The following is a 19,186-nucleotide window of genomic DNA, read 5'->3' as shown; positions in this document are numbered from 1 at the left end:
ATATTGCCAAAAGTGTTCAAAATACATTTTCATTAAATTTTAGTGGATTGGTATCCCCCCCCCCACACATTTGATAGAGAAACCGTAACTTTCCTCTTCTTTACCTTATTATTTCATTTACCACCCTCAATTATTTAATCCTGGTTATTTTCTGATAAAAATATGTTTTTATCTGTTTTTACTCCTGTGTAATTTGGATTCTTAGATTCTAAGATTTCTTACTAAGAGGATTAAATTTTTCTGCATTTAGTATCTTTTGTTTATACTTAGCCTCTAGCTAAGAGTCAAGAAAGAATTAGTTGTTTTGTAGACATGATTGTTAAAGATTAGGCACTTTATGTTAAGAAGTTTAAAGATTTTAATATTCAAATGAATTGCAGTTGCTTAGAAGCTGGCTCTTGGAAATTAAGAGGTTTGTAGTGTTAGTGTTTTGTTTCTCAAGTAACTTTAGTTCTTAGAGCAAGGCATGACAAAGTAAACATGGTTGGCCAGACTATTTTGTAAGGCCCCGGGAACTGAGAATGGTTTTACATATGAACATTTGCAATTGATTAGATGATAGGAAACACTAACTTTGAACCCCAATTATGTGAAATGTTATCCCCCCAAAATAATTCCATTCTTATTAGTAGACCTGTGTTACCAGAAAATTGTACACAATTGTTATATTTTGCATTCCATCAATAAAAATTTGCACAAATTAGTTTTCTCGCGTTATATAAGAACCTTATGTGTATCCTCGACCTTCCCTCTTGGTTTGCAAAGCCTAAAATACTTACTTTCTGGTCCTTTACAGAAAAGAATTCCTGCCCTTGACTTAGAGTTTTAAAGAAACATACTGGTAAATTTAGCATTTGTTACAAAAATAGTAGTGATCAATTTATACATTCTAGTCCTCAATAATCTTTCAAGGTAGTGTTACTGAACCAAAGTGGGTTTGCTTCCAGGTGAGTTAAAATAAGACTCCACCAGAGGTAGTTGTCGCATGAAGTAGGGTTTATTTGCAGCAAATAGGATGCCATGAGGAATCATTTCCAAAGTCGTGGTTCTCCCTGAGCACGAGACAGCAGAGGCCTTTTATTTCGGATGGGGAATGAATATTCAAAGGGAGAAGCAGGTATTCGCCTGCGCAGGCTCAATTGGAAAACATGCTTCCACATACCCTGCAGGTTAGGTAATGAGGCCTAAGCTCCTTCCAGGGAGGAGGTCTTAGCGTTAAAAAGGAGGCAGAGGTTATCTCTTGGACACTTTTCGGCCCGTCTGCGCAGGTGGGGCTCTTGTGGTAGGGTTTGGATTGGTTCAGGGTGGTTGGCGTTTGCATCTCGTCATGTGACAAAAAAGAAAAAAATAATTTAGAGAAACAGCTAAATGCTTCCGAAACCTCCCTTGAGTTCCTCGGGGCAGTTAGTCGGTGACAGTAGGTATAATGATCCCTGGTAATTGCTTGTGTTCTTACTTCTTTGTGCAAATTTAATAGATATAAAATACCTTAGCTAAACTTACCATTAAACTTGGCTCAGGTAACAACGTTCTTCATTTCTTTGTCACAGTTAGATAAAGTTCAAGCAACCTAAAGAAAATTGCTTTTGAAATTTTTACTTTGGTTACCTTTTGTCTTTATTAGAGCCTCTAGAAAGGACTCCAGGTAAATTCTTTAGTGTGGAACGATCAGTTCAAAGGGGTACTTAAAATGCCATTTTTAACTTAATCTAATTAATACTTAAAATGATTTACCTTCTTACTCAGCAATTTGTTGAGTGGCCTGTTTAGGTCTTGTATTGATTTCCTTTAAGACAGATTTACATTCAAAAATGGAAGTTTTCCAGCCCTTCTTATACAGTGTAAAAATTTCATGTCCTTCAAATTCCTCCTTTCCCACTGCATTAAATTCAGTTTGTTTCTTAGGAATAAGATGTATTTTTAGAATTACTAAGAAGAAATGCCAGTTTGATTTAGGGGAACAATTACAATGGTAGCAAAATAAAGCTGAGAAATATAACTCTTAAACTAATCTAATCATCTACATCTGTTCTGTTTTGCCTCTTGTTGTTTGTGTTTTGTTTTTAAGCTAATGGGCAGGTCTCCACCTTATCGTTGTATTCTGCACTGTGCCTTGTATGCTGTTGACATTTAATAAGCATTAATTTTTAAAAATGAGAGCTCTAATTCCTCTCCCACATAGTAGCCTCTTTCTTTCTAGGATAAGTTATCTTTAGAATGAACTTTTTTTCCCCTACCTTTTTTGAGGTATAATTGACAAATAAAAATTGTATGTGTTTAAGGTGTTCAGTGTGGTGGTTTGATATACATTGTGAAATGATCGCCATAATCAAGCTAATTAACACATCCATCATCTTTCATAGTTACCTTTTTTTTTTGGTGTGGTGAAAACAATTAAGATCTACTCTCTTGTCAGAAAGAGAAGAGAATAACAAGTGTTGTGAGGTTATAGAGAAAAGGAAACTTGTGGAATGTAAGTTGGTACAGCCATTATGGAAAACAGTATGGAGAATCCTCAAAAAATTGAAAAATAGAACTGCCATACAATTCAGCAGCAGTACCACTATTGGGTATATATCCAAAGGAAATGAAATTGGTATCTCAAAGAGAGATCTGCACTCCGATGTTCGCCAACTTTGTTTTTCTACCCAGCAGGTTTTATTACAATATGGACGTTAGGTCAGGCCATCCTTGAATTTTAGCTGATAGAGGATATAGCGGTTTTTTGATGGTAACACCTCATAGACTGAGTTGAATTTGTCAAGAGTTTTCGTCAACATTTGGGCATTTTCTGTATGCAGAGTGCTGCTCTGGACATAGTGGGCGATAGAAAAATGTTTGCGGACAGGGCCTCTTTTTTTTTATGCTCAAGCAGAGAGCCCTTCCTAGGGAGCCTGGAATCTTTTGAGGGAGATGAGGCGTACACGTATAAAAGGGAAACTAAGCCTTGCTAGGTGAGTGGCTTAAACAGAATATGCCTTAGTAGTTCAAAGGAAGACAAGATCACATCTGTCTCTAATACCCATGGAAAGTTCTGTGGTGGAAGTGCGCTTTGAGCTGGAATTTGAAGGATAAATAGCACTTCTAAAGGGGAGGTTGGGTGCGTTCCAAGAAAGAAGATTAATATGAGCAAAGATGAAGTGGCAGGAAATCAAAAGGTGTATAGAGAAAATAGGAGTAAGGGCAAATAAGCCAGTGCCAGGTTGTACTTAGATTTGGGTATTTGGTAACGAATGTATTAAACCAGGTAAGTGACGTGATTGACACAGGGCGTGTCAGTTAGGATTGGGTTCAGCAATGAGTAATTAAAGATGTTCATTCTCATGTAAAATCCCTTAGAAACGCAGTCCCTGGCTAGTATGGAGGCTCTGTTTTATGGAGTCCTCACTCTGTCTAGTTGACTGCTCTACCATTCTTAGGAACTGGCTCCAAGGCTCACGGTCCAGAATGGAGGCTAGCGTTCTAATTGTCACATCCTTTTCCTGGCAGCAATGTGGAAGAAGGGATGAAGAACAAAGGGATAAAGGCCTTGTGAAAAAGGTTCTTGAAGTTGCTACATGCCACCAACACTTAGTCATAAGGCCACGCTAGCTGGAACAGAGGCTGGGAAATGTGGTCTTTATTCTGATAACAGGGTGCTCAGATAGTAACTGAGAGTCTTATACTGTGTAAGAAAGGTGGCACAGAAATTGGGGTGAGGGGTTGTTAGCAGTCTCTGCAACACAGGGCTGTACATAGGAAGATTTATCTGGTAGCAATGTGTTATGTTGGCTGGATAGGAGCTAAACCATCTGGATGTGAGAGTCTAGTAGTTTAGGCACTGAATAATGATTACATTTTTTGTGTGTGTGAGGAAGATTAGCCCTGAGCTAACATCTGTTGCCAGTCCTCTTTTTGCTGAGGAAGATTGGCCCTGGGCTAACATCTTTGCCCATCTTCCTCTACTTTATATGTGGGACACCTGCCACAGCGTGGCTTGATGAGTGGTGCATAAGTCCACAAGTCCATGCCTGGGATCTGAACCTGTGAACCCTGGGCTGCTGAAGCAGAGTGTACGAACTTAACCACTACACCACCGGGCTGGCCTCCAATTTTATTTTAAAATATAATATTTTTTAAATTGACTTCTGTCTTTCTAAATTATTGTCTGGTGCATGTTACTCAAGATTATGGGAAGCAGCAGTGCAGTCTAATGGAAGAACAACTTTGGAGCTAGACAGATATGATTCTATCACTGTTATTGATTGATTTGTATCCTCCAAAAAGATGTTGAAATCCTAACTCCTAGTACCTGTGACTGCGACTTTATTTGGAAATAGAATCATTGCAGATGTCATCAAGTCCAGATGAGGTCATTTGGGTGGGCTCCTATCCGGTATGACTGGTGTCCTTATAAGAAGAGACAGATATGTGCAGAGGGAAGATGATGTGAGGACAGAGACATAGGGAAAATCAGGTGACAGAGGCAGAGTGGAGATGACTTAGCTGCAAGCCGAAGAACACAGAGAAATGCTGGCCACTGCCAGAGGCTAGAAAGGCAAGGAAGGATTCTACCCAGGGTCTCCGAGGGAGTATAGCCCTGCTGACACCTTGAAAGCAGTCTTTTAGCCTCCAGAACTGTAAGAGAATAATTTCACTTATTCTAAGACACCTAGTTTGTGGTAATTTGTTACAGCAGCCCTAGAAAACGAATACAGTCACATACCAGCTGTTTGGTTTTGGACAGTCATTTAACCTCTGAATGTAAATTTCCTCTGTAAAAGATTAAGAACAGTTCTGGCATGGAGTAGACATTTGGGAAATAATAGCTAGTTTTGCTATTGCTGCCGTTTCTTCAAAAATAATTTACATTTATATGTTACCTGATTCATTCATTATTCATTTCCAAGTGTGAGATTGAGGCTTACTGATTGAATTAGAAGTAAAAACTTTGTGTATGGTTCCCACTCAAATTCTTTAATTTATGGAAACATAACAGATTTCATATGACCCATAGAATTTTATTAGGATATAAAGGATTAAACTTGTTCTGTAGCTATAAGTTTAGAACTCAGCTTTTGTTTTTTTTAAATTAATCTTCAAAAATAAAATAGAGTGACTGAATTTTTAAAAAATTCATTCAACTGCTAACTTTGAAGAGGCTCTAAATAATTTAAATATGGATTTTCTTTCTTTCTTCCACCCCCTTTATCTGATGAGCATTTTTGAGGGGAATTTTTATATATTGATTTATTACCTATTTAATAAAAAGAAAGCATTTTAAATACTTTAAAAAATGTTGTTCAGTACTCAAGGAGACCCTGCTGCCTTGCTGTGCCCCTTTTACCTCTCTCACCGTGACAGTCCATACCCGCCTTCCTTCCTACTAGGGCCTGGATTATACAGTTACTCAGTCTACAATCCTAGTAACTTCTGTGGAAAACTCAGTGATAGCCCTCATTTTTGAGCCTTGGGTAGGAAGGAATGTAACTTGCATTACTTCCTCTGAGGCAAGATCCTGGACGCCTACTCAGCCTTTACAGCCTTCTCTTTTTGCTTAATATCTCTCAGTGACAAAGGAGAGAAATTAGCTGCTGTGGTTGCCACTAGCATGACTCATAAAGCTCAAGTACCTGCTCTAGTCACCTGAGCAGGGCTAATGTCATGACCTTCCTACCCCCTGGCTGAACCCCCTAGCTGATGTCAACTGAATGAGCTTCCTTGCTGCTGCTGGTGTTGCTGTACCTCAGGCGTGGACCAGTGTCTGTGCGAAGGTGCTATCTCCTAAAGCTTTCAATGCTGCCATTACTAAGAATTCTAGAACAGTGCTGGAATGGCCCTCTCCACAGCTCTATCCACATTTTGTCACTTGGGCCACACTGTTCTAGTTTATAGTAGTTCAAAGTCACAAAAGCTACCCTTTAGCTTCTACTCTGGTTTTTGAGACCTAAATTTTCTTTATTAGTGATTGCCAATTGTTTTATAAATGGACACCGTAGAAAAATTAGATATGTTAACTGGAGAACCCCTGATTAATTCTCTATTTTTATCTCTAAGTCAGAGCTTTAAGTCCTAAATTCATGTATCTTTTGGATTTGTTCATGTGCTAAGCCCTCAATTAGAAATATAGTTCCTTTTGGTACTGTCTATCTGTAGATAACATCCACTCATCAGCCCTCATGGAGAAATTTGCTGACTGCTGATTAGGTTATGTGTTCCCATAGTACCTGTACTTCTTTTATCAAGACATCAGTTTCATTTTAATGACTGTTTTCTGTGTTAGACTCTGAGCTCCATGAGGTTCAGTACTGGGCTGAGTCCCCATTGCCTAGAATGTACAGGCACTCAGTAAATATTAAATTAATGAATAATTACTTTATGATGGGGCATTCAGGAAGAAATGAAAGTCTCCTTTTCTAGACTCTTTTTGTTTATTTATTTTTGTGAGGAAGATCGGCCCTGAGCTAACATCTGCCAATCCTCCTCTTTTTGCTGAGGAAGACTGACCCTGGGCTAACATCCATGCCCATCTTCCTCCACTTTATATGGGACGCCGCCACAGCATGGCTTGCCAGGCGGTGCGTCGGTGCGTGCCCGGGATCCGAACCGGCGAACCCCGAGCCGCCAAAGCCGAGCGCGTGCACTCAACCCCTTGCGCCACTGGGCCAACCCTTGTAGGCTCTTTGTAAATCTGTTCTTATACAAATATTTGATTATGTTAGCCTCCTCAAAAATCTGTCCAATTCCTTACTTCCTGCAGGTCATTTTTAACACTCAGGGTTACTTAACTTTCAGAGACTTTCTTGTCAGTAGCAGAAACCAACTCTGGGTAGTTTACACAAGAAAGGAATTTATTAGAGGGAGATTGGGTAGCTCTCACACAAAATGGATGGGAAGTCTAGAGTATCAGGTGTGGAGACAGGTGGGAAGTGAAGCAAGTTTGGAAGCAGAAACTGGTTCAGATGCCACAGTTGCCGCCGAGGTCTCCCTGCTAGACTAACGCAGCGGCTGCAAATCTAATCCCGCCCGCTCTTGTCTTGGTCATCCAAGATTCAGTGACTTATATGGAGATTTAGTCATCCAGACTCAATCAAGATTGATCCAGATCTTATGCTTTTGTACTGGCTGCCTAGGGTTAGGGAGAGGGAGGGCTTGTTTACCCCTTTGGCTTCTGAAGTGGAAGATGGAGCCCTGCCTCCCTCCAAAACTCTCAAAATGGAGAATTCCACAATACTTGGAAGTGTGTTTGGATGCTGGGCAGCTTAATAACAATAAAAATCACAATTATCCCCCAGAGATTTTTCTTCATTTTCATAATCTGGAGATTCTGAGTTCGTACATCAGAAAGGATGATATGTCCATTGTGTGAGAGGGCACAGTATGGTGGAAAGAGCATAGATTTTGTGGAAAGGCAGAGCTGGGTTCAGATTCTTGCTCATAGTTACTAGCTAGGTGATCTTGGGAAAATTACTAAACCTTCCTAAATGGCAGTTTCCTATGTATAAGGAAAATAAGAACAAACTTTGCAGGACTGTTGTACTTTTTAACTAGGTGATGTGTCTTAAGTGCTTATGTGTAATGTCTGGCACTTAGTGTATGTTTAATAAACAGTAGCCAGTATAGCACGGCGTATCATTATGGCTCCAGTTTACCCTCTTAGCCTTGTCTCATTTCCTTCCAACATGAAGACTCTCCACAAATCCAAAGTGTTGATGCTCATTGTCCTTAAATGTGCCTCTGCTCTCTACCTTCTTGCTTCTCCATGTGCCCCCTCTTTTCTTTGTTCGTTCTTTTATTTTTTATGGCTCAGTTCAAATCCTTTTTTCTTCTCAGTAAGAAAATAGTGGTCCATCTAGTACTTACTGTCCTCTTTACTATTCACTTTGGCACTTAGCATTTACAGTAGTTTTCTTTGTGTTCATGTGCTGTCTTTGATAAAGTAGTCTTCTAGAGGGCAAGGGTGTTACCGCATAAAGGGCATGATCAGCTCACCGCAAGACAAAAGCCAGTCATTAAGAGGCAAGATGGTGGTAGAGAAAGGGCATTTTATTAAGCCATAAGCTAGCAGATCAGAAGATGGGGGGCCTAGTGTCCTAAAGAACCATTTTCAGGGGGGCACAGAATCTTGAAGCAGTTGTTTATTTAGGCCAGTGGGTTATAGGGGAGGGGGTTAGGAATATTCAGCCTCTGGTGTTAACAGACTAGGAGTGCCACACCAGACAGGCTCTCTGTGCTGGGGTCATCACATTCCTAAGGAACTCAAAAGAATAAAGTTACCGTTTTATTGCAGCTGGGAGGTACATGCACAGCAGGGGTCATAAAATCTATGGAGCAGTTAGATCTCTTGGAGGGTGCATATCCTGCAGAGTTAGTCAGTCAGAGGTGGTTCAAAGTTACAATATGGTTTCTTTTCTACAATCTGGCTTCCCTTGTGTCAACCTTGTGTTGAGCTGGTATGGAGGGGACTGACTGTTCTTGAGTAAACAGTTTAGTAGAAAGCACATTGGGCTTGGAGTCAGAAATCGTTGGTTCTAGCCCAGCACCAGCTATTGCTCTTTGTGTGACCTTGCACAAGTTTCTGAATGTGTTCTTTCTGTGTAAAAGAGAGAGAACATTATAGGATTTTGGTGAGGATCAGATGACATATGTGTATAATAGAAAGGGCTGTGTACACTATATTGACTAGGCATAAGATATGATTGCTTTTGTATCTACCTTGTACCTTATATCATGGTCAAGCTTAATATGTTAATGATAATGATTTTTTTTTAACATTCCTTTCAGATTTTCCTGGAATCAAGAGACATGGAATTTTTTGTACAATTTAAAAATTATAATCAAAAGCTTGTGATGAAAATGTTATAGCTATTTTTTGATTTTGTTGAAGTATAATTTAATATGCAGCAGTTATTCTTGGTTCCAATAAAATGTTTGGTTTTAATATACTAGATTTTAATTCCATCATATTAATTATTTTTGTTCAGTTAAATAAAGAATGTATATCCTTGCTCAATCACAACTGATGGTCTTTCTTTCCTACTTTTTCTAGAAACTATTTTGAAAGAGAGTGATTTGAGACGTTTCTGTTCAAAGGTATACAATATGGTAGTAGGCCCAGCTGGCAACTTTTTTTTTTTTTCAATCCTTAAATTAGTCTTAAAAAAGAAAGAGAAAATGTGCAAAATTTTTAAATAAAAAATTTAATGTAAATTTTTAAATATAGTTCACTCTTCTAAATGGTCTCTTTTCTTTCATCTCTTCAAAATCATAAAACTTGGCTTTTAAGTGGAATATTGTGCATGAAGAGGCCCTGAATAGAAAGTTGTGGCCCAAGAGGTCTAATGAAAAATTACCTGTGTTTGTCTCTCTTCATTTAGGAGACCTGTGTTTCCAGCTTGTTTTAGTTATGTGCCTAGCTTCTCTTAGATATTTGCAATGAATGGAAATTTTCTCTAAACAGTTTCATTAGTAAACAAATATGCTTTGACAGAGAGCATTTCAATAGATTATATCAGAATTTGACAAAACTAAGTTTTATTAAGTAGTTTTTTGGTTTTTGAAAAGTAATTAGATGTTGCAATTAGATGCAATTAGATTATTTTCTATATACAAATTTTATTCTTTTATAAAGAGAAATTGAACATCCACACATAAAGATTAAATGTTCAGGTTTAGAAATAAAGATTAGATGGCTAATTTTTTTTACTTTGTTAAGGTAAAGATAATTAATTAGAGCTATTCATCATAAGATTCTTATCAAGAGAGTGAGAAGATAAGCCACAGAATGGGAGAAATATTTTTAAAAGACATATCTGATAAAGGGCAAGGAACTCTTAATACTCAGCAGTAAGAAAATGAACAACCTGATTAAAAAATGGACAAAAGACCTGAACAGACACTTCACCAAAGAAAATATACAATATCTTCTTCAGCTTGGGCTTCTATAACAAAATACCATAAACTAATTGGCTTAAACAGCAGATAGTCATTTCTCACAGTGCTTGAGGTGGGGAAGTCCAAGATTTAGTTCCTAGTGAGGACCCTCTTCCTGGCTTACAGATGGCCACCTTCTTGCTCTGTCCTCACCATGAGAGAGAGAAAGAGCTTTGGTCTCTCTTCTTTTATTAGGGGCATTAATCCCATCATGAGGGCTCTACCTTCATGAACTCGTCTAAACCTGATTACCTTTCCAAAGGCCACACCTCGGAATACCATCACGTTGGGAATTAGGGCTTAAACATATGAGTTTTAGGAGGACGCGAACATTTAGTCCGTAATATACAGATGGCAAGGAAGTGGGGGTACCTGACTTGCATATGAAAGATGCTTATCATCATTATCATTAGGGAATTGCAAATTAAAACAACAGTAAGATACCACTACACACCTATTAGAATGGTGACAAATCCAAAACACTTTGACAACACTACATGCTGGCAAAGATGTGGAGCACTCATTCATTGCTGGTGGGAATGCAAAATGGCATAGCCACTTTGGAAGACAGTTTGGCAATCTCTTAGAAAACGAAACATATTCTTACCATACAATCCAGCATTCCAATTCCGTGCCCAAAAGGGCTGAAAACCTATGTCCACACAAAAACCTGCATACAGATGTTTATAGCAGCTTTATTCATAACTGCCAAAACTTGGAAGCAACCAAGATGTCCTGTAGTAGACGCATGGATAAATAATCTGTGGTACATCCAGAAAATGGAATAATATTCAGTGCTAAAAAGAAATGTGCTATCAAGCCATGAAAAGACATGGAGGAGCCTTCAGTGCATCTCACTAAGTGAAAGAGGCCAATCCAAAAAGGCTATATACTGGATGATTCCAACTCAGTGACATTCTGGAAGAGGCAAAACTACAGAAACAGTAAATAGATCAGTGGTTGCCAGGGGTTGGGGGGAAAGGAGGGATGAATAGACAGAGTACAGAGGATTTTTAAGGCAGTCAAACTATTCTGTGTGATATTATGATGATGTATACATATCATTATACATTTGTCAAAACCTGTGGAATGTACAACATCGAGAGTGAATCTTAATGTAACCTATGGCCTTTGGGTGATAATGATGTGTCAGTGTAGAATCCTCAATTATAACAAAAGTACCACTCTGGTGGGGGATACTGATAATTGGGGAGGTTGTGTATGTGTGAGGGCAGGAAGTATATGAGATCTCTGTACTTTCCACTCAGTTTTGCTGTGAACCTAAAACTGCTCTACAAAATAAAATCTATTAAAAAAAATTCTTATAATGGAAAAAAAGGCTCTTATTTTAGCTATCAGGCCAGGTCTTCTGGCACTAGCTTGTGTACTGCAATTCAGTTCTGGCACTAACCACCCTGAGTTAGTGTCAGACTCCCCAGGTATAAGGGCATGATCCCCAACAAGACCGCCACCACTTCAGACACCAGCTGCAAGTCAGGTACCCCCACTCCTGACCAGCTAGCTACAAATCCGGGCAGTTCCCAAGACCCCACCCTCTCAAGAATGCCTTTGCTTCAGATGCCAGTTGCAAGTTCAGTGGTCTCCAGGCTACCTGCACTTCTGACGAACTGCCTATAAATCCAGGGGGTTCCTGTGACCCCTGTCAGGTTCAATAATTTGCTGGAATGATTCACAGAACTCAGGAAAAGGCTGTACTTACAATTTTATTAGAAACAATATAAATTAGAACCAGCTACATGAAGAGACACATAAGGTGAGGTCTGGGAGGGTCCTGACTGCAGAGCTTTGTGCCCTTTCCCTGTAGAGTCAGGACACATCACTCCCCTGGCCCATCAATGTGTTAACCAACCAGGAAGCTCCGCTGTGCTTCAGTCTCCCGAGTTTTTGTTGTGATTTCAGGATGTGGGCATGATTGATTAAATATTGGCCACATGATTGAACTGAATTTCCAGCCTTCCCTCTTTCCCCAGAGGTTGGGCTAAACCAAAGTCTCTATTCACATCTAGTCTTTCTGGTGACCCACCCCCATCCTGAGCCATCTTGTTATCATAAACTCTAGTGTGAATCAAGGGCCTTATCAAAAATAAATACACTTCTATCACCGGGGAAATGTCAAGGGTTTTAAAAGTTTCCTGCCAGGAACCCAAGACAAAGACAAGACAAATTATTATTCAACACCAGGTTTTAAAAAAATGGTAGCCCTTGTGTTGTTTTTTTTTTTAAATTTGAAAATGTACCATGGAAAGCTGAGACGACTGAAAAGTATTTCAGACTGGAAGATTTAAGAGCAATAACTGATTTACTGATCTTTGTATTGGGTGCTTTAATTGTTTAGACTTTATAGCTATTTAAATCTTTATACATCATGCAGTTTGAACTTTATCTTTATGCTTTTATGCATAAATCGGATTCTTTTGGTAAAAAGGAGAGAGGACATTACTTAGATTAGAAAGATGAGCCAGTGGAATAACGTAGGACCCTTTCTAGTTTTTACTACTTCACACTATAAAAATAAACAGATGACCTTAAAACCAGATTTTTTTCTGTGCTACAGATTGCTTCATTGGACTCATTTTTTCCCTCTACTAGCAAGTTATTCAGAGTGTATCCACTTTCCGAGGAAGTGCTTAGTTATATTTTTCTCTTGCAGATTGATTATACTGGAACAGACCCTTCCAGTCCCTGCAGTAAATGTTTGTCTCCGGATGTGACACCTTGTGTTTGTACCATTAACTTCACACTGGAACAGTCATTTGAGGTCTGTATTCCCAAGTAATTTGTTAGAAAAGCCATGCTTTTGAAAATACTGATATGTGTTAAATTTTTTTTACTACTTATTTTCTTTTTGTAGAGAAGTAACTAATTTACTGGAGTCTATACACGCTTTTGAGGAAGATTGTTTTGTTTGGCTATTGCATTATGCTGTCTGGTAATTAAATACATGTAGTATTTAAATAGTTTAGTACTTTATAAAGTAAATTTAAAACATCATATTTTATCCTTTCACTGGAAAATGTTATAACTCCAAATCAATTTTGTATCAAGTTTACATCTATTTGTATTTTAAAAATTATTGCTCAAATTGTTTTGCCTCTTAATGCTAAAACAAGTTTTACTTTAGAAAATAAATACTAATTCACCCATCGTTGAATTGTGTTATTTTTCTATCAGATATGAAGCATTATAAACGCAAACATTAGTGAAACCTTATTCATCTTTTATGTCTTGATAAGTGGTTAGAACACCATCTGTGTGTGTGTGTGTGTGTGTGTGTGTGTGTGTGGTCTATCTGTGTGCTTTGTGCATTCACCCTTATCTGTCGTTCTTGGGAACTGAGCAAATGCTAAAGGACATAAAGATTCACAGTAGGCATGGCAAGACCAGCTTGTGCTCTCTTTTACCTGAAAATTGAGCTTAAAAAAATTGTTTATTCTTCAGGGAGCAAAACTGCTTCAGTACATGCTAACTTTAGATTTTTCTACACTGTAAATTTTCTTAAAGGTAGTGATGGCTTTTGTAGTCCCTGGAAGGTGGTTGCCATCTAGTGGTTGAAGGTGCTCCTGCACTGAGGTGAAGGACAGGAACGCTGCCTTTTGAAAAACATGAAAATAAATTTGAGGAAAGACAGAAATTTAATTATTTTACTTTGTTTCAGCAGATATAAATTTAAAACACCTTAATAAAAATTCTATTCTTTTTCAAAGTTATGGACAAACTGTAAAGATACATTAAGTTCTGCTTTTGTCAGAACAGGCAGAATTAAAGAAATGAAAGAAACTTGTAATCATTGAGAAGCTCCGTTAGTTTCCTCCCCCATTCAAAACACTTATTTCACAACTTCTCTTCTGCAAAGGTGATCATCCTCAGATCCATTCTTTGCGGGCTCTGTGTTCCTTCACAAGCCCAAACTTTGAATTGGACTAAAGCCTTTTCAGAGAACAAGTAAGTTATTTTGTCTCAGTATTCACTGAAAGCATCTTTTTCTAGTTTGTAAGTTGACTCTACTGTACTGCTTCTTAATTGAGATGACACTGTTTTTTAAAGCATATTCTTTGTCTGTTTCTGTGATACAATTTTGATAACCACAAATAAATAAATAAATAAAAGGTTTCCATGTAAACATTTTCTTTATATAGAATGGGAAAGTTTGCATAATTTGACATTTGAAAATCAAATTTTAAATAAATGATTGTTATATGAAAATAGCAAATCAAATAAAGCATACACAAAATGTTATTAAATTCTTTTTTTCTGAATTCCTTTTAATTGAGGATAAAATTATAGACAATAGAGGTAGCAACCAGAAAGGAGAAAATAGCTTAATGTTTTGCTGCCTCTAAAAATCTTAGTCATTCAAGATGGCTTCATAGCATCTTCTAAATACTTATAGTGTATGTAGGTTACCCTTCTTTCCCAAGTTATTTCAAAGTTGTCTCCACTGAATACATTACTTTTCTTTATTATGAAGTGACTCATTATCTTAGATACTTTACTGTTAATTTATTAATTACTAGTATTGTATAGTTTCCTATTGAGAAATGTATTATGTCCAAATTCAAGTTCAGAATTTACTTGGGCAATAAATGAAAGTTTGACCATTATCCCTTTGAAAAGTTGATGCTTATTGGGTGAAGACCAATCTGAATTAGAGAAAATTCTAAATTGAAAGTAGATCAGAATAGGCTAATAGATTCCTTGAGGATTTTTGTTTTGTTTTGTTTTTTAATGTAAATAGTACTTCTTTGAAGTCTTTAAGGATATTTTCAAAGTTTACTCTTGGATTTTTGTAACATACCTTCTTTAACCTTATTTACAATTTGTACCATTTTAGATTGCTAAATACTGGTAGAATTCACCCTAGTGCCTGTTTTAGGTTATCACAATTTCTAAACTAGTAAAGTCCAAATTACATAGCTTTTATGTATGCTTGAAACAAGTTTGTACTCAACAGTTTTATATGAAAAATTTTTCGCTTTGTGTTTCTCTAGGGCAATGTGTTTATGTATTATGGACTGTCTAATTTCTATCAAAACCATCGTCGTTATGTGAAATCTCGAGATGATAGTCAACTAAATGGAGATCCTAGTGCTTTACTTGTAAGTAAGATGATGGAAAATGAAAATGTGGTATCTATGAAATAAGAACGTGTGGTAATTGTTCAGTTAGAAATGTTCGATTTGATAATGTTAGGATGAAATTAAAGTGTTACTTGTTGTTTATAGTTGTTTAGTGAGGGTTTTTAGTTGAAAACTTTTTGTCGCTGGAATTTGCACAGATTAATGATTTCTTTACAACCAGAGGACCATTACTACCTCCTTGTTTCTAGTAGTGTCATTGAGATTTTTGCTTTATTAATCGGTTTGTAATGGCATTTTGATGAGTCTTGCATTCTGGGCATATAATTTGTTCTGTTTGGGTTTGTTCATTATTATACTAAGTAGGAGTATGTAAATAAGCTACTTTTAATTTTTGAGATTGTGTTTTAGAGTCAAACATGTATGCTCTCCATTTTTTAACTTGTGGGAAGCCTGAGTAATAATTAAGTCTAAAGGATGGGTGACTGAAAAACTGTCTGAGGAGCTTTTTGAAAATATAGATTCCAGAATTCTTCTAAGTCTAATATGTCATTGTCTACAGGAGCAGAACTTTAAAATACCTGTTTTCAACAAGCTTCCCTTCTGATGCCCAGCCTGGTTTGGGAATCTGTGGACTAGAGGATCTTAGTTTCCTGACTATTGTTCAGCTTTCCATAGTAGTGGTTGGTGCCCAAGTATTTTATGTTATTGATACCAATGCAGCAAACCTTCAAAGTCCCTGAGCAGTTTAGGATCTCTCAGAAACCGTGTATCTCTTAGAATGCAATTTAGGACCATAATGTGACCAGAATGGTCCTGGTAAGCATTATAGCTGCCCTAGGTTATCCTTATTGGTTTTTTTGCTAGTCTTGATGTTTGGGATCTTAAGAAATAACAAGTCTATTTAAAGATTCTGGTTAGGTCTGCAATTTTTGCAATCCGTGTAGTGTTTACTCTGTGGGATCTAATTTTTAGGACTCACATCCAGAGAAGGTGATGTCCTGTGAGACACACCAAATAAATTCCTCAGACCTTTTTGAATTTATTGATTGGGATCGTAGATTGGGTGGGTTCAAAGACCCGGAAGTGATGGTTAATTTTACAATTCTTTTATTTAGATACATGCTGTCTTCACTGAGGGGAAAAGAAGCTGAGATGGGTTCTTTTCTTACAAACTGCAAGCACATGTTGACTAGACTAAAGATTGATGAATTTTTTCTATAAAGGACCAAATAGTAAATATTCTCGGCTTTGTGGGTCATGTAGTCTCTGTTGCAGCTGCTCACCTCTGCCCTTGTAGAGTGCAAGCAGCTGTAGACAGTACTTAAATTAATAGACATAGCTGTGTTCTGATGAAACTTAATTTACAAAAACAGTTGGTAAGCTGGATTTGGCCTGCAGGCTGTCATTTATTAATCTCTGGACTAGACCAAAATGTGATTTTTAAGACCAGATGACTTTCAGAAATCTTAAAGATTTTAAAAATGGACAGATTAAAGTCCAAGTTACTTAACATTGTGTGTAAGGCCCTTCACAAAATGATATCAACCAACCACTCCAGCCTCATTGTTTTATGCTCTATTTTTAATGTGCCTTTGGGCTGGCTGCCCTGGGCCATGTATGCTACTCCCTGACCATGCCTGGTGACACAAGTAATCTGCCTTTTTGGCATTTACATTTCATTTGCCTAGGATGCAGTTTTTACTCTTTTCCCTGGAATCCTCTCGGTTTCAAGGCCTGCTGTTTTCTTTAGTGCCTTTGATGCAGAATAGCTTCTTTACGTATTTACTTCATTCATACCCTGTTCCAAGTCCCTTCTCACTTTGCTTAACAAACTGTCTCCCCACATCATCCATTCTTGCCCTTCCTTTCCAGGCCATTTTCTACATAGCTGCTATAGTGATCTTTAAAAAAGTATTAATACCACTTCTCTGCTTAAAATCTTTCAACAGTTTACTAGCACTTGGAGTAAAATCTCAGGATGATCTGAGCTATGCATGACTCTCCAGTCTTTTATGTCATTCTCCTTATTCTATGCTCTGACTACATTCACCGTTTACCTTCTCAGAAATATCATGTTCTTTCTCAATGGCATGTACTGTTCTCCCTGCTTAAAACTCTTTTTCTGCATGCTTTTCATATGGCTGTCTCCTACTCTTCTTTAGGTCTTAATTTATATGATACTACCACTAGAGACAAACTTTTCCTTCTCATAGATTCTAAAGTAGCTCCTCCTACCCTCCCCGCATTGATTACTTGCATAGCATTTTCATAACACTTACTGCAATTTGCAATTATATATTTGTTTACTTATTTATCTTCTGTCTTCCTAACTGTAAGCTCATGAGGGCAGGGAGCATGACTTTGTTTAATCACCGTATACCAAGCGCCTAGCCGTTGCCTAGAATGTGGTAGGCATTTAATAAATATAGGTTGAATGAATATATACACCTTTATCATGGCTCTTATAGTTGGTTGTATATGGGTCTGTTCCTCTATTATATTGTGAGCCGCTTAGAAGCAGGGACTTATATTTTTTTCATTTTTCTGTTTATAGCACCTTGCATGGTATGTAGTACATATTAGGTACTCGTTAAATGGCTTACCTAAGCCAGTTACACAAAGTACCTAGGGTTGCTTAGTTTGGTACCTGACACATAGATAGTAAATGGTATTTTCTTTTAAAACTTCCTTAAGAATTTCGTGGCTAGAATATATTTGGCCTACTGAATGTTTATTTACATTTAATAATCTTTTTTTTGAAATCACAATTTTCATCAAAGATTCTAATAAGCCAGTTATATATTGTCTATCTTCATGGTCTCAGAGTACTAACTTATATTGTCTGTCTTCGTGGTCTCAGAATACTAACTTGATAAATCTAGATGGCTTAGGGACCAAAAAGCTGAGAAGTCAAATATTAAAGAGTTTATGAGATCCCTGCTGCATGTTTCCTTAGCTTTCTCCTGTCCTTTTCACTCATGCAGTTTTGTTTCCAGTCTAGCCATAGAGACTGTAAATATAAATCAAGGTTGGTTGGGAAGGGAATAGCCCTGTGAGGCCTAACTAGGTCTAGTTAATTTCAAATTTAGAATATCTTGGTCTGTTTATGTGTTTTGAGACATGGCTTAATGTTGCCTTGGAGTCCCAGAACAACTCGGACATATGCCTAATCTCAGGCTTGATAGAATCTCTAGTTGAGCCCTGCAGCTGCCGCATCTCCTTAGTCCCCTCCCTTCAGTAGGGACTAAGTCAAAACCAAATCTGGAGGACAGGCAAGAGCTCTTTGTCTTGTCACCATTTTCTTTTTCCTTGTACCTGGCTGCACAATTTAAAGAAGATTGGTATATTCTAGGAATCTGTATTACATTAGACCCCCTTCCTTCCTTTCTTCCTTTGTTCCTCCTCTCCTTCCTTCCTTGCTTTGAAATGGGATTTAACCCAGAATTACAAAACCTGAGATTATCTAGTTGAACATGTTCATTTTATATGTGAGGCCCGGATAAATCAAGGGACTTGCCCGAAGTCAGACAGTAGATAGCTGGAGCGAAAACCTCCAGTCTCGTTACTTCCAGGTTAAGATTCCTTTATGTCACAACTGGATTGACAATAGACTGCTTCTTAATTTTTCTTGGGCAGAAAAAAGAAAACTCTTTGTGGTTATGATTTCTGTGTTGATATGAAAATAAGAAAAATGTCAATTTGATATATGCCTATATGACAAAGTATATGCAAAGAAAGGTTACATTGAAAAGGTAATTCAGTAATGTTAAGGAATATATTTTGGGTATTTAAATGTGGTGTTATTTATAGTCTGTTTACAATACAGACTCGTTTTGTGTGCATTGCAAGTGAGAATCATGTAGAGATTGAATTTTTAAAAAAATTTTATTTTATTGTTTAAGGATTGAATTTTTAATCAGTAATTAGGGCTAGCTCATAGTTCTCTCAGAAGCCTGGCTAATAATTTCTCCCTTCTTTTCCTTCTAAACATCAGAATCCCAGTAAGGAATGTGAGCCTTATCGAAGCAATGAAGACAAACCAATTGCTCCTTGTGGAGCAATTGCCAACAGCATGTTTAATGGTATGGTATAGATATAGACATATATAATTAGAAAAACTTGTATAATCTTATTACAGATTCGATAATCTAGTAAACATGAATGAGATTGAGAAA

At 37.4% G+C, this 19,186-nt stretch overlaps 1 protein-coding gene across 1 annotated transcript in view; it reads left to right on the top strand.

Annotated features, from left to right (window-relative positions):
* CDC50A (cell division cycle 50 P4-ATPase accessory subunit A) overlaps positions 1–19,186 on the top strand; it is a 31,234-nt gene that overhangs the window by 3,669 nt on the left and 8,379 nt on the right. The window contains exons 2-4 of the mRNA XM_004422044.3: positions 12,584–12,691; positions 14,922–15,029; positions 19,006–19,093. Of these exons, the coding sequence (XP_004422101.1) occupies positions 12,584–12,691; positions 14,922–15,029; positions 19,006–19,093 (304 nt within the window). The remainder of the gene's footprint in view (positions 1–12,583; positions 12,692–14,921; positions 15,030–19,005; positions 19,094–19,186) is intronic.

The sequence above is a fragment of the Ceratotherium simum genome, chromosome 19 (assembly GCF_057802395.1).
Source record: "Ceratotherium simum simum isolate JZ-2026a chromosome 19, ASM5780239v1, whole genome shotgun sequence".
In the NCBI taxonomy this organism is placed as follows: Eukaryota; Metazoa; Chordata; class Mammalia; order Perissodactyla; family Rhinocerotidae; genus Ceratotherium; species Ceratotherium simum.
This window is presented reverse-complemented; position numbering and strand designations above follow the sequence as displayed.